This window comes from Odocoileus virginianus, chromosome 16 (genome assembly GCF_023699985.2).
Source record: "Odocoileus virginianus isolate 20LAN1187 ecotype Illinois chromosome 16, Ovbor_1.2, whole genome shotgun sequence".
NCBI classification, from domain to species: domain Eukaryota; kingdom Metazoa; phylum Chordata; class Mammalia; order Artiodactyla; family Cervidae; genus Odocoileus; species Odocoileus virginianus.
This window is the reverse complement of record NC_069689.1, coordinates 1964440-1978566: the sequence shown is the minus strand read 5'-3', so window position 1 is coordinate 1978566 and position 14127 is coordinate 1964440. Positions and strand designations below refer to the sequence as shown.

The window sequence follows — 14127 nt, the reverse complement described above, 5'->3', positions numbered from 1 at the left end:
CACATGTGGCATTTTTTGCCTCTAATACAGTTAATAGTTGTAATAAGAAAAGATTTAGAAGACTTAGTCAGTCACAGAAGCTGCTGCTGCTGATTTGAGAAATTAAGCATTTTAATAAAATATGTTATTTTAGTATGATAGGACTTTCTGCAGTATATGAAAAGGAATAAGTCTCTTTGTGATATTCCTGTTTCAGGATTAGACACATGTTAAACCAAAGAAAAGGAGGGAGTAGGTGGAAAGCCAGCAGTGGTTTCTCAAATATGTATACACTAGGCTTTATAAACCTGTCTGGTGTATGCCCAGGTCAGGATAAAGCTCTCTTAGTAAGGTTGTTGACTCAGTTAATGTCACTCACTTTATCAGTTTTTTTTTTTTTTTTTCATTGAATAATATCCTACTAAACCAGTTAATTTCAAAACAGTTGCAATTTGAAAAACTGGTTTGACAGTTTTTAAACACAGCCACACATAACCTCTTAGTATAATAAGAATTAAGAAAAATAAGAAAGCACTATGAGTGGGAAAAAACAAAAAAAAGCCACAGAAGCCCCATGGAAAGGAGCAACTGAATCAGACCTTAAAGATGACTTAGGTTTTGTTGGGGCATTACATATATATACATATATATCTTTGGATAAAGTGGCCTGAACTGAGTTATGAGGAAGTTAATAAAAGAGCAAGTATCTTGCAATGTGCCTGAAACATCACATTTCTAAATACATGCTTATTTCCTTTTTCTTATCCTATTAGGGATAAAATGGCAAATGCCATAAAACAGTTTTCGAGCTCACATCAAAATTACTAAGACCTCAGAAATCCTCTCACCTGACCCCCTCATTTTGCCAGTGAGGAAAATGACTTGCCTAAGATAGGAGAGAATGTCCCAGAATCACTTACTGAATTGGTTAGAGGCAGAATTGTGACTGAAACCCAGGCGTCTGTAGCCCAGGCTTATTAAGGTCTCTTGGCAGTGCCCGCCACACTATATGGAATAAACAGTGTTGCAAGTAAAATGATCCTGGCTGCCTGTGGTGTCAGCAAAATTTGTTGCCACTTGAGACAGAAATGATTTGATTTGTATATATGTAGTAAAGAAACTATTGTATTCCTTAATGGAACTTAGATTCCTAAGACATTGTTACCAAGGTAGATACTGGGGAGCCCTGTTAGACCTCAGGAAATGCTGACCTGAAAGCCATTCAGGCCATTCTGCATAGCGGTGGGGCACTTCAGCCTGGTACACAATATTGAGAGCATTCCTTAAAGTAAAGGGCACTTGAGAGAAGCATATCACTCCATGAGATTCTGGCCCTGAGCCTAGACACAGCAAAATAGTTTCAGTTCAAAAGGCCTCTGTTCTCTTACCTTCCACTCAATATACAGAATGAAAACCAAAGTGAAGAGTATTCTTGCTCCTCTCAAATCAGAAGCCAGCCTGCTAGACCCAGGAGTCAGCTAGTGTTACTCTCAAGAAAGTGTCTAAATCTCATGTGAGGACTAAGATAGAAACAATAATTTTGTTTCTCCTTTAATTTATGAAAAATGACAAAATGACACTCAACCTGAACAAATTAGACCCTTTCAATGATGAGGTAATGAAATCCTTATGATTTTAATCCCTTGAGTGATCCTTGGAGCAGCTTAAGTATATCTGAGCCCCCAAGAGGATCCACTCCAATGCCGAGTAATGTACTCAGTAATGGAAGAGTGCTGATGGTTTTTATGACAACTCTTCAGTTAAGTAGAATTTCTCACTTGGCCTTTCAGAGACTGAACAGTTTCATTTAATTGCTGTGGTGTTTCTTATTTTGTACTCTTAAGAATCTGTACCAAGAGGCAGTGTGTTAATGCACTTATGTGGTACTATCCTCTGCCCTTATGTAGTTAGCTTGGTCTGGACTGCTCTGGCAAGGAAGAAAACAGAATTACCTGTCTGAGCAGAATCTAAGCCTTGGAGAGGGCTCTTGGTACCATGGTAATGGGAGCCAGGCATCCCCACCGACCCATCTGACTGGCAGATATTCAGACCTATAGCTAAGTAAATTGATCTCACACGACTGAAACGACTTAGCAGCAGCAAGCCAGTACAGTTAAGTAAGAGACTGAACAGGATGGGATGATAAAATTATAAGCCTTTATCTAAAGTCATTTGTGGATTTATATCTGTTATGTCTTATACAGTAACAGAGTTAAAGCATATGGTAAGCCAGCAGAGTTGAGAGAAAGCCACTGTGAAATATATCTAAGATCTCTTTTGGAACCAGTCTTTCTTACCCATACATTAATTCTCTTTGAGATCCACCAAGAACTGGCTAGAGGCAGAGCTTTGCCTGTTGAAACTGGGGCCTTCAGTGATAATTCTGTTGTTTGTTTTTAAATCATTCTGGAAAACTTCACTTTCTTTCTTTAAGAAGTAGAAGGGCAAAAATTAAGTGCTCTGAAAGTTTCTTCCCGTAAATACATAGTTTTTCAGACTTCCAGCCTACTATATGTCTCTCTTAATGAGCTGCCCTTGGCCGGCGGTTCACATAGCCCAACCCTCCATAACAAGGCAGGCACCGATACGAAAACAGGAGCCTGGCTATCAGAGTTCCCTCACAAGCTGTTAACTGCTTAGCCTTTCTGCTGGGCACCAAATCATATTTGTGTTCAAAGATAAAAGACTAGTGGTGGCAAGAGTAGGAAATATACATTCTATCTCTGGCACTAAATGTGTTTTTATAGGAATGATTTCTAGACTTTTTAAACTGTTCTTTATGTTATAAAGGTTTTGAAATCCTCAGATTTCACTAGCAATTTCTTCAGTACTCATTTCCCACTGTTTTCTTTACCATCTTATATTATGCAAGATTTTAAACACTTCCAAGACACTTATAATTTATGTTCTTAATGTTTTCAACTTTAAATTCATTGTAGAAATTGCTGCTAAAGCATTTTGAAATATTGACTTTATTCACAAGGATCATTGTGGAATATGTTTTGCAGTGGTTTTGTGAGACTTTTATTTTTAATGGCTTATTGGTGAATTAATTTTAGGTTTATTATTTTTTCTCTCACATAATCCTTGGCAGTCTCATATTTAGAGCCTAGTTATTACTGATTTTTTGGTTTTGTTTGTTTTTCCTGGGTCCGAAGAAAGTCTGAAAGATCCTGTTATAGGCTGCCCTTGTAAATAAGGAGAAGTAAAAGTAGACGTCCTAATGGAATACCATTATTATTGCTCGTGGCTCGCAAATCTCTGCTTAAAATTCTTACTGTCCACTCTGCAAAGTTAGATTGCATCATCCTATCTCAGAGAGCACTTTATATGCATAACCAAGAGAAGCAACAGAAAAATCACCCAGAAATTCTTTCTCTATACCTACCTCTTAGATGAAAAGTTATGACCAACCTAGAATTGTGGTATTGGAGAAGACTCTTGACAGTCCCTTGAACAGCAAGGAGATCCAACCAGTCCATCGTAAAGGAAGTCAGTCCTGAATATTCATTTGAAGGACTAATGCTGAAGCTCCAATACTTTGGCCACCTGATGTGAAGAACTGACTTATTTGAAAAGTCCCTGATGCTGGGAAGGATTGAAGGTGGGAGGAGAAGGGGACGACAGGGGATGAGATGGTTGGATGGCATCACCAACTTAATGGACATGAGTTTGAGCAAGCTCCGGGAGCTGGTGATAGACAGGGAGGCCTAGCATGCCACAGTCCATGGCGTTTCAGAGTCAGACATGACTGAGCGACTAAACTGAACTGAATGATACCTACCTCAGTCACTTTCTCCCTTGTACACTGTTGACTATTCAGAACACAGAGCTAAGAAATGGTTTCCAACATCTCTATTAGGGAAATTTATGTAGGTTTGTTTTAAGGTTTCATTGCACAGCAGTTGTCATCTGAGAGATTTGAATACTTAACATGCTGTGAAAGTTTGGTTCCAAAGGAAAGGTGAATACATTTTCTTCACAGTCTAACCTAGACTGACTGACTGCTGCTCATCTTACTATTTCTTTAAGGAAAACATGACCATTGTGCCTTTAGGCACTACTATTTAATTTAGTTTAAGAATTAACTGAATTAACTGTTTTGTTACTCTTGATTCACAGAAAGAAGCAGAAGTAAAGGAACGGTCTGTTTTTGACATCCCTATATTTACAGAGGAATTCCTAAACCACAGCAAAGGTGATTACCAATGGATCATATTGTGTCCCTCACATCTGTGACAGGGGATTTAGTTGTCAGGAGAAATTAATTGCTCAAAAGCAATGGTAGTGATACTCCCGACCCTGGGACTGGTCTGGAAGAAGAAAGTTGCTTCTATTTCACTCTCTATTAAAAATAGCTACTCAGAGACCAGTGAGGAAAGCTCAGCCAGTGTTGTCAAAGCAGCTTTAGTCTCTGAATCAGAGGAAATAAATATACATCACTAATTCAGTTGCTTTCAGGCTGTTAGCCAAGAACCCTTTGTACAAATGAAAGCTTGCATGGATATCCAAAATATAAAATAAATAAGAGCAAAGCTGACCCCACTGCAATAAAGCTTTGGACCCACAGCTGTGCTTGCCCAAGCTCCCAGGATCCCCCTGTGAAACCCCTCAGGCTTCTCATAGCACAGTTTTAAACAAACCAAACAAACAAACACTGGGAAGTGCAGCTGTTCCTTGCAGTCTTAAGTATAGAATATGACCAGCTTTAAGAATTAAAATAACTCTGGAGAGCCAGGCGTTTTATTGCTGAAATTGCTATCAGAAAGGCCATAATGAGACTAGGGACAGGAGGAGGGGTAGCTAATTAGAGACAGCTAAGCAGAACTTCTAGAAGAGTCACTGGGACTCCTCAGAGACACTGTGTTACCTGTGTTTTGGGGGCTTGCGTCCTCAGCTCGGGAGGCAGAGCTCCGTCAGCTTCGCAAATCCAACATGGAATTTGAGGAGAGGAACGCGGCCCTGCAAAAGCACGTGGAGAGCATGCGCACAGCGGTAGAGAAGCTGGAGGTGGACGTGATCCAGGAGCGCAGCCGCAACACCGTCTTACAGCAGCACTTGGAGACCCTGCGGCAGGTGCTGACCAGCAGCTTCGCCAGCATGCCCTTGCCTGGTAACATCATCCCCACCTGAGTCGTGTAAAGCGGTGGGGGCTGGGGAGGTGCTGCATATGTTGGCGTTGGTGTGGTAAGGCTGAAGTCTCCCTTCAAGGGGAAGACCAATAAACTCCAAGGTCGTTTCCTCAGAGTTTTCTGTAGCTAATGTAATAGAATCTCAGTATTGGTTAAAATCTGGAGGAGGGCATGGCAACCCACTCCAGTACTCTTGCCTGGATAATCCCCACAGACAGAGGAGCCTGGTGGGCTCTAGTCCGTCCAGTCACAAAGAGTCAGACACGACTGAGCCATTAAGCACAGCACAGCCCATCGGTTAAAATCATCCAAAATTTCAGACTCTCTGCTCAGTTAAATTTTTCTTCAATTATATTTTAACATAATCTACTTTCTACTAAGCTTAATTTGATTTTCAGAATAGTGGAAACTGTGTAATAAATCCTCAGTGGAGCGCTTTTTTTTTTTTAAATTGTGCTGTAATTGATGTATAACATTGTGTTAATTTCCAGTGCACATCATAATGATTCTATATCTGTATATGCTGTGAAATGATCACCCAAGTCTAGTTACCATGTGCCCCCATGTGTGCATGCACACCAAGTCACTTCAGGCGTGTCCTACTCTTTGCAACCCTGTGGGCTGTGGCCCTCCAAGTTCCTCTGTCCATGGGATTTCCCAGACAAGAATACTGGAGTGGGTTGCCATGCTCTCCTCCAGGGGATCTTCACAACCCAGGGATTGAACTCTTTACCTCTCCTGCATCAGTAGGTGGGTTCTTTGCTGCTAGTGCTACCTGGGAAGCCTGTACCACCATACAAAGTTGCAAACAAATTTTTCTTCTTGTGATGAGAACTTTTAAGATACACTTTCTTGGCAGCTTTCAAATACATAGTACAATACTGTTGACCACAGTCACCATACTACACACTCCAACCCCATGACTTAATTTATTTCATAACAAGACGTTTTTATTTCTTGATCCCCTCTCCCATGTCACCTGTTCCCCCAGAGCACTTTTCCAGAGCATATAAATTTGCTGGCTTTGTGATATTCTCTTAATGGGAAGGAAAAGATATATTAATATTTCTTATATATGTTTTCATGTTGAAAATCGTCACAGCAGATCTAAGAGAGTCCTTAACCTGTTCTATGCAACTACTCCTCTATGTACTGTGCAGCAATAGTAGTCCATCTGTTTTTTAGAGTATGTGGATTAATTTCATTTCTTTGAAGTCTAAAAGTCTGTCCTCTGAAATTAAAATCTTCTCTGTGGAGCAGACCCCATTAGAGTCAAGTTTCTTTTGCTGTGGAATCACTGATCTGTGTTACTATTGAACTGAATGGGGAAACTTTTCTTACTTTCTCTTATCTCACTTCAGGAAGTGGAGAGACACCTACAGTGGACACTATCGACTCCTATATGAACAGACTGCACAGTATTATTTTAGCTAATCCCCAAGACAATGAAAACTTCATAGCTACAGTTCGAGAAGTTGTGAACAGGCTTGATCGTTAGGGAATGGTGAGTGCTCACTGACTTGATTCGTACATGCCAGCACATCATCAAAACTAAGATGGCATTAGACCTTATTAATACTACTAAAATCCTGGAATGACATTGAATAAGTGAGTTGGAGGCTTAAGATTCCTGTTGCTTGGTTGCTAAATGTAGTAAATAGTGTTGGAAAACTGAATCAAGATAATTTTTCCTCATGCATGCCTCCATGTGGCTTAATGGAAAGAGCATGATTTTTGTGGTTGGATCTCAATTCTAGCTTTGTCACTTATTAAGTTGTATTCTTAGGTATTCGTTTCCCAAAGGGTTTTGAAGGTTGAGTGAGAAATTTAAAGGAAATAACCCTGCAAACAACACATTGGACAAAATAAGTATCACTTAATTGTTAAGCTTCCTTTTCCCTGTAAATTTAACGATGATTCACGATAGTCAGTGAGAACATTGTATGTGTACAAGCCTATGTAAGTAAGCTTTTCATTTACCACTCAATATCAGAGTAACAGTTGTGTGTTAAATGTTAATGTGGACTAAACTTACAGTGAAACAGTTAATGCCTTGACTGAATATATTAAAAAATATATAATCTCTCAATAAGTGAAAGGAGAGAAACAGGAAAATAAACTTTTTAAAAATACATTCAACAAATGACTTGTAATATGTTTTACATCATTTTAGAAGAGAAAAAATACATTTCCAAAGGGGTCCTGCCTTTATAAACTTTTTGGTACTCATGGTCAGTCATCAGTATCATTTCTTAAATGGAACTGGTTATTTTTTCACTCAGATTCCTAGAGATAGAGTACCCTTTAGTTTGTCATTCCACAATTGACAGCCCTTTGGTCTGTCAGTTAAATTGTTCCATCCCTGCAGACATACAAACTATGTGGAAATCTTAGGGTTGGACCATACAGTGAATGGCCATATATGGATGCTAAAACAAGAGTGGATGGCAGGATTCACTCCTTAGCAAGGCTGGTCATGGATTTATATCTTTATTTGTCTTGCGGGTAAATGAGCATACTCATATACATGTTCATATACATGTTCTAACATGTATACATACTCATATACATGTTCTAACATGGTCTGGACCTTGAGCAACATGTGCAAGAATAAATAAAACCTATAATTCTTTATCTAACAAGGTCCTGTCTGCCCACAGAGACGAAAGCAGTTGTCTCTATCCTTCTTGGCCACGGGCTCCAATAGTAACTGTACAGGGCAATTCATCATACTTTCGCCCAGTCGTGCTCTGATGAGGAAAGGATTACTGTCCTTCTAGTGCGTAGCCAGATGGAACAGACCATACTTCTAAGAGATGACTGGACTCCCTACAGAATAAAGAAATGGCATTACTGCTGCTGTTTATGAAGGGAACTGCTTGTAAATCTAGGCCTGGGATTTTCAGGAGCTCATCACCCTTCTCATTTTCACACAGGGTTTTCAATTAGCACTCTGGTAGGCTTGAAAAGAAAGAGGTGGGAGAAACAGTGTGGAGGACTGTGGAAGAACACATTAACTGATAACATGGTGTCTCCTCACATAGGTATAGGGCAGTTGTTGTGAGTTTTGAGCCAAAAATGGTTTTCCATTTTGAACATTTGGCCAGTAAGACTTTCCTAAAGCTTTACCCATCTTAAGGATATAAACTGTCATATCTGCTTTCTGAGGTGTCTTTGAAAACCTAGAACATTACCATTATCCTTGATTTTAACCTACAAATATTTTCCCTTAAAAGAAAGAGTAGCTGAAAATCTGAACGGTTTTGTTACTACAGATTCTTAGAATCTAGCCATGTAAACATAACTGAGAATAGTTAGTTCTCCACACGCTCTGAAACCGTCAAATGAAACAGTTATAAAGAATGTGATTAATTCTAGTTTGGCCTCATTATACAAATATGTACAGACAACTAGGCCTGATGTCCCCAGCATTCATGGTGCAATTAATTACTCTGACATGGGCTTGGCAAAGTTTTCTTCCTTTGTCAGGAGCCAGTGAGTGAAAGGAAGCGAATGGTCTATGGTTTTAGAGGAGCATATTAGAGCTGGAAGGGGCCTTTAGAAATCCCATCATTGTACATACGAAGAAACTGAGTCCCAGAGAGGTGAGATGTCTTGCCTAAAAATGCCTAAGTAGGCAAGTGCAGATTCTAGAACTAGAACACATGTATCTAAATACAATTGAGTTTCTAGAACATTGATACAAGGAGGTAGGGATGGGCGTCAAGGGAGAGCACTAAAAAATCTTAGAATGAAAGCAGTAAGATAAATGGGGGGCAATTAGGAAAAAATGACAATCCAGCAATTATAATGTAAAATTTTGTTCAGCCATTTTGTAATTATTTTTTAAAGATATACAATGGAAGAATTACCCCAGCTGTCATCTTTCTTTGTGGCTAACTTATACTTAGAAAAAGTGGAGCTGAGAGGAAGCCATGGGGGTGATTTCACATGGAGAAGTGACTACTGTATATATCAAAAGCCATATGTTGCTTGATTTCAGTTGAATCAAATGATAAATAGTTACCTGTTTGAGGATTGGAAAGAAAACAACTTTTGTATGTGATTGCATTTTTATCGATGTAAGAATTTATTCATCTTATGCACATAGTACTTTCCTACACATGCAGGGAGCCTTAGATTTATACTTAAAGAAAGTAGGTTTGATTGACCAGGACCAAAGTACTCATTTTTCATCATCGAATTTGTCCCTGATACTTGGTTTTCTGTGTTTGGCTGGCAATTTTCCAACCTCCCCATTGTGGCTGAACTGGAGCAGGGCCACGTTTGTCGTTGAAATGTCTAAAATGCCTCAGTGAGGTTGGCTGCTTGCAGCCTTGTGAGCTCCTTGGTTTACATACACGCTGCTACTCACCTTAACCCTTTTGAAAATAGAGCATCGCAGTATTTTCACCAAAAATCTGAACCCTTTCTGATCTGTGCTTACCTTTTTGGTATCTTTTTTTGTTTTTTTTCCTCCCAGTTCTACAGGTCTTAGAGCTCCAGGATGTTCTGTAAGTGGTTTTACTTGTTCAGAATGAGAAGCCATCCATGGAAATTTGAGTTGAGTGGAGGCAGAGAGGGCGTACAGATTATTATGCTTGTGAAAGAACCGTCAGTTATGAGGTACATGCCTTCACCCCAGGAAGCCATGTGAGGGAGCAGCAAAAGGAACATGTATGTGAACTTCCTATGGAATTGTCCTTGTGAAGCTTTGACCGTGTGCAAGTCTTCAGTCTCCTATCATCTCTACTTCTGTTCAAGTGGGTCTGCGTATATTCTGCTGACTAGACACCCCTGAGAGAGGCACCTTCTGCAGCAGAAAGGAAGCCTTCTCATTGTTCTGCTTCATTCAGATTGGACTCTTTTACCAGTGGCTCTGTGGTTTTTATCAGTTTTCCTACCTAGCTGTCACTTCTTTTTTTAATGCTTTTGGGGGTTGATTTTTTTTATATTTTCTTCACCCCACCAAGTTAGATGTCTCCATTTTCTGACCTCTGGGCTTTGTTGCTCAGCAGGGCTCTGAAGGAGAGTTTCTCTCATTGGACAGGCCCAATCTTCTCCCATCATTGTCCTGCTGTGACTCCAAAGAAAGGAGCTTCTTGTTGACAGTGTCCTGTGGAGCGAGGCTGTGTCTCATACCCTGCACAGCGCTCAGTGGGTGCCAGCCCTTGTCGTGGAGGCTTTGTGATTGCTGCCCTGAAGGAGAGCACTCTTTCCTCCCTTCTTGGTACTGCCTGCTGTTTTCTAAGCATCGCTCCTGCACGTACCCTGTGTCCCGGGCCCAGCAAGACTCTTCTGTTCCCATCTGTTGGCAGTGACTTGTGGAATATTTTTGCTGAGGGAAAGGTCATTGGTAAACAGGACAGAATGAGAAAAGTAGTTTCTCACTTGGTATTGAAAAAGATCCTAAAGTTTCTTATAAGTGAAAACAGAGGAAATCCCTGTGTGCTTGAGGTACGGGTGGCGGAAATGTTATCAGAATACTGCCAGCTGACAGAAGAGAACACGGAGGAATTCTCCATCCTTCGTCTTTCTTCTCTAATCATAACTGCAGAGTCTGTGTCAAAGGGACAGGCTTTCCTTCTTTCTCCCCTCTTCTGATTTAAAAAAAAAAAAAACAGCAAAAGGGAAGAGAATTTTCTGATTTTCACCTCAGGGTTTGGTTTTGTTGTATTATGTGTTGATGCTGTGGAGCACAAGGCTGGTGGTTGCAGCTGAGATCTTTGGAACCAAAGCAGGGCACGCTGAGCCCACTGTCCAGGCACCACGCCACCAAGGGCAGGTGGAAGTGTGGCCCCCTCACAGTATGCTCACAGGCCAGGGTGCAAGCCGGACACCCCCATCATGTTGCTGCATCCTCCTGTCTTCTCAGCATGTCCTCCCCTGATTTCTTTCTTAACCCAAAGGAAACAAAACAACAGCAAAAAAGCAACCTTGTTAGAAGTTCGTACGTGAACACACATCAAATTTTCATGTAATGAAGCCCATATATATACCACCTTGGCCGTCTTTTAGAATAACAGCCCATCATTATCTCTATAAACTTGCCAACTCACCTGCTCTTCTGTGTTTTCCTGCTCTGACTGGCCATTCCTGGCTCTTCTCTCAGACACCCTGCCTGCTCAGTCCAAGCTGGAATGCACTGTCTGTGGCAGAAGGACAGCCAAGCCAGTTCTGGAGTTTGTGTCTGCCTTCTGCCAAATACTTTGTCTCCTTTCTTCCTCCTCATATTTCTCTGTCTCGCCTTTGTGTTAGCTTTGCACAGCATTATTAGCAGTGCTCTGCACCAGGAAAGGCTGTAATAGGTCCAGAGCTTCTCCTTAGTCTGGATAGATACCTGACACTGACTTGAGAGACATCCATATTTGAGAATGCATGAGATCTCAAGAAAGCTGGCAGTTTGAAAGCATTTTCACAAAATAGCAACCTGCTTCTGACATGCTGGCCCTCCCAGCAGCTACACCCGACTCACTGGTGGCTGGAATTCAACTGCCACAAAACAAGAAGGTTCCGTGAAGCGGGTCTGCCTTGCCTTCTCTCTCCTCTGTGCCCAGCCAGGAAGGGAGTGAGTGAGCTCAGAGGCTGACACAACACCTAATTCACATTTCCCAGTAAACTTGTAGATATTATTGCACTAATATGTTCTTCTCAAGAAATAAGTTGTTGCCTATTCAGTGTTACAGATTTGTTTCTTTTTATTAAAACACAAAGAGCAGCTGAGGAAAATGAGACAGATTCTGACATAATGAAATTTTAGAAGAAAAATGTGTACGTGTGTTTGAAACTGTTGAAATGCCAAGTTTTCTGTACAAGTGTTTTTGTAATTAAACTTTTAGATTTTGTTTTTTTTAAGAAGTCAGTATGCTTGCTTGATGTTTGCCTCATTAAAAACTTTTCTATGTTGAATCCATTTGATTCAGTTTTACCTGCATTGCCTTCTTATCTTAAAGACTTTGTCAACTCTACATTAATCATTGTCTGTTACACTTTTAAAATGGTAATATTTCATTTTACTAATTGCTTATGCAAAATGTGTCTTAGCCTGTTTGAGGGTTCAATTCTTTTAATGTATGCTATAAGAATACAATGAATTATAATTCATTTTAATGTGGCAGTAGCATTCTGGAGGTAACTTGAAAGAAGTCTCATGTTCTTAAAGTCAGTGACTTCAGCCCCCTTGATAGGAGGCCTAAAGACAGTCTTCCTTTTGACTGAAGAGATAAATTTTCCTTAAATACTTGCTTTTAAAAGTAACCACTACTTTTAGTCAAAATCTGTTTTAAAGGTAATTTGTCATCTACTTCCACCATGCTTTTAAAATTCTAGGGGTGAGCGCTCCTGGCTTCCAAAGCCTGCTGCCCTCCCGAGTAGCTAGTTATGTGGCATTGGGCAAGACTTGCTTTGTTCCCGGTTTCCTCATCTGACATGCCTCAGCTCTCTTGCACTTGTCAGAAAGACAGAGTTGGGTGATGAATTGACCATACTTTGGTGGCTATGAAGAATCTTAAATGAATGCCAGGAATTATTGAGGCAACTCAGTTAGGGTCAGGCTTGACTATATTTACCAGAAACTCAAATCAGCAAAAGCTTAAATAAGACACATCTCTCTCACTGAAAAGTATTCCAAAGGTAGGCAATCCAAGACCAGTATAGGGGCTCCTGTCTGCACCACAAGAAGGTTCCTTTCTCAAGGTCACTTCATGGTCAAAAACAGCCACTTGACCGTCAGCCATCATTTGAAATTCCTGGCAGCTTAAAGGAAGAAAAAGGGCAAGGACAAAATGGGCAAACTCAGCTGAGTCAGCACCCTTTAAAGAGTCTTCCTGGAAACCACACAACGCTTCCAGAACAGTCATGTGACAACAGCTAGGTATGGGAGGCCAAGGAATGTCACCTTTCCTCAGACATTACTGCCTCCATTAATAGACAGGTTTTAGTCGGTAAGGAAGGAGAAAATAAATACCAAGTAGGCAACTGAGTTAATTACATGACTCATATGTGACTGTATGTATGCATAGACCAGCCCAGACTCTAAGGCCAGACCTGCTCTGCTAGTGAGCAAGATGCGCTATCCTGTCTTTGCCTCTTGACCATCATGAATGACCATGTACTTCGTTGGTACTTCCCCCCGCTTCAACAGCCAAAAAGCTGACAACCAGATTGAACCAGGGTAAGCATTTTCCTGTTGCCACCTTGGTTCATCCCTTGCCTCTCAACAGCTGGTGGCCAGTCTTGTCTGGTAAAAGTCAACATAAACAGGTGGCTGTATTTCCTCCAGTTGTTTGTTCCCTTTCTTTTAACTGCTCAGCATCTGCTGGATTAAAACAACAACAGGATAATCTTTCCCTGCGGGTGAGGAGATTGAAGTATTGCTTGGCAGAAAAGCTCATAGCTACTTCCTGCCCTCTAAATTTCCTGCCTTGCAACTGAGGGTTCCAAGTCAAGGACCTTGTCTTTGTTTTATTTATTTACATGTTGACACATAGCTAGTGCTTAAAAATATATTTTACAGTATCTATAGGAATAAATACTAGCTCATACCCTAGCTCACAAAAAAGATGTGGATTGAGAATTTAAAAGATTAAGTGAAAATGTTAATGTACTTCCTCTTACCCAGAAACCATTTCAGTTTAGTGCTGGGGGAATGTAGCCCATAGGGAGGATCATCTGCCAGAAGCATAAATGTAAGTTCTCTTAACCTAGAAAAATGCAGAAAGGAGGAGGATCTGTGAGATAAGGATGGCATTGGGAAACTAAGAGCAGGGTCAATGCAAATTGCCCAGATAGAAGGACTTTTGTAAACCACTTGCAACTACTGGGATGGGAAGAAAATGCCTTAGATGTTTAGATAAGAATATATAAGACAGTGGGTATAGAAGTAGCTTTTTGAATCTCAAACACCAGAGCCAGTTTTTTATTTCTGTGTTTTCCATTTCATGTCAGTTCACTATTTGGAACTACAAAAGTATTTATAAAATATGTTTCTGCCCTTGGCATGACAGTCCAGTGGGAA

At 40.5% G+C, this 14127-nt stretch overlaps 1 protein-coding gene across 2 annotated transcripts in view; it reads left to right on the top strand.

Annotated features, from left to right (window-relative positions):
- Positions 1–12020, top strand: part of HMG20A (high mobility group 20A) — a 67023-nt gene extending 55003 nt beyond the window's left edge. For both annotated transcript variants that reach the window (XM_020901072.2, XM_020901071.2), the window contains exons 7-10: positions 4102–4177; positions 4877–5092; positions 6473–6615; positions 9595–12020. In XM_020901072.2, the coding sequence (XP_020756731.1) occupies positions 4102–4177; positions 4877–5092; positions 6473–6609 (429 nt within the window). In that variant the 3' untranslated portion in view covers positions 6610–6615; positions 9595–12020. The remainder of the gene's footprint in view (positions 1–4101; positions 4178–4876; positions 5093–6472; positions 6616–9594) is intronic.
- Positions 12021–14127: the final 2107 nt, after the last annotated feature.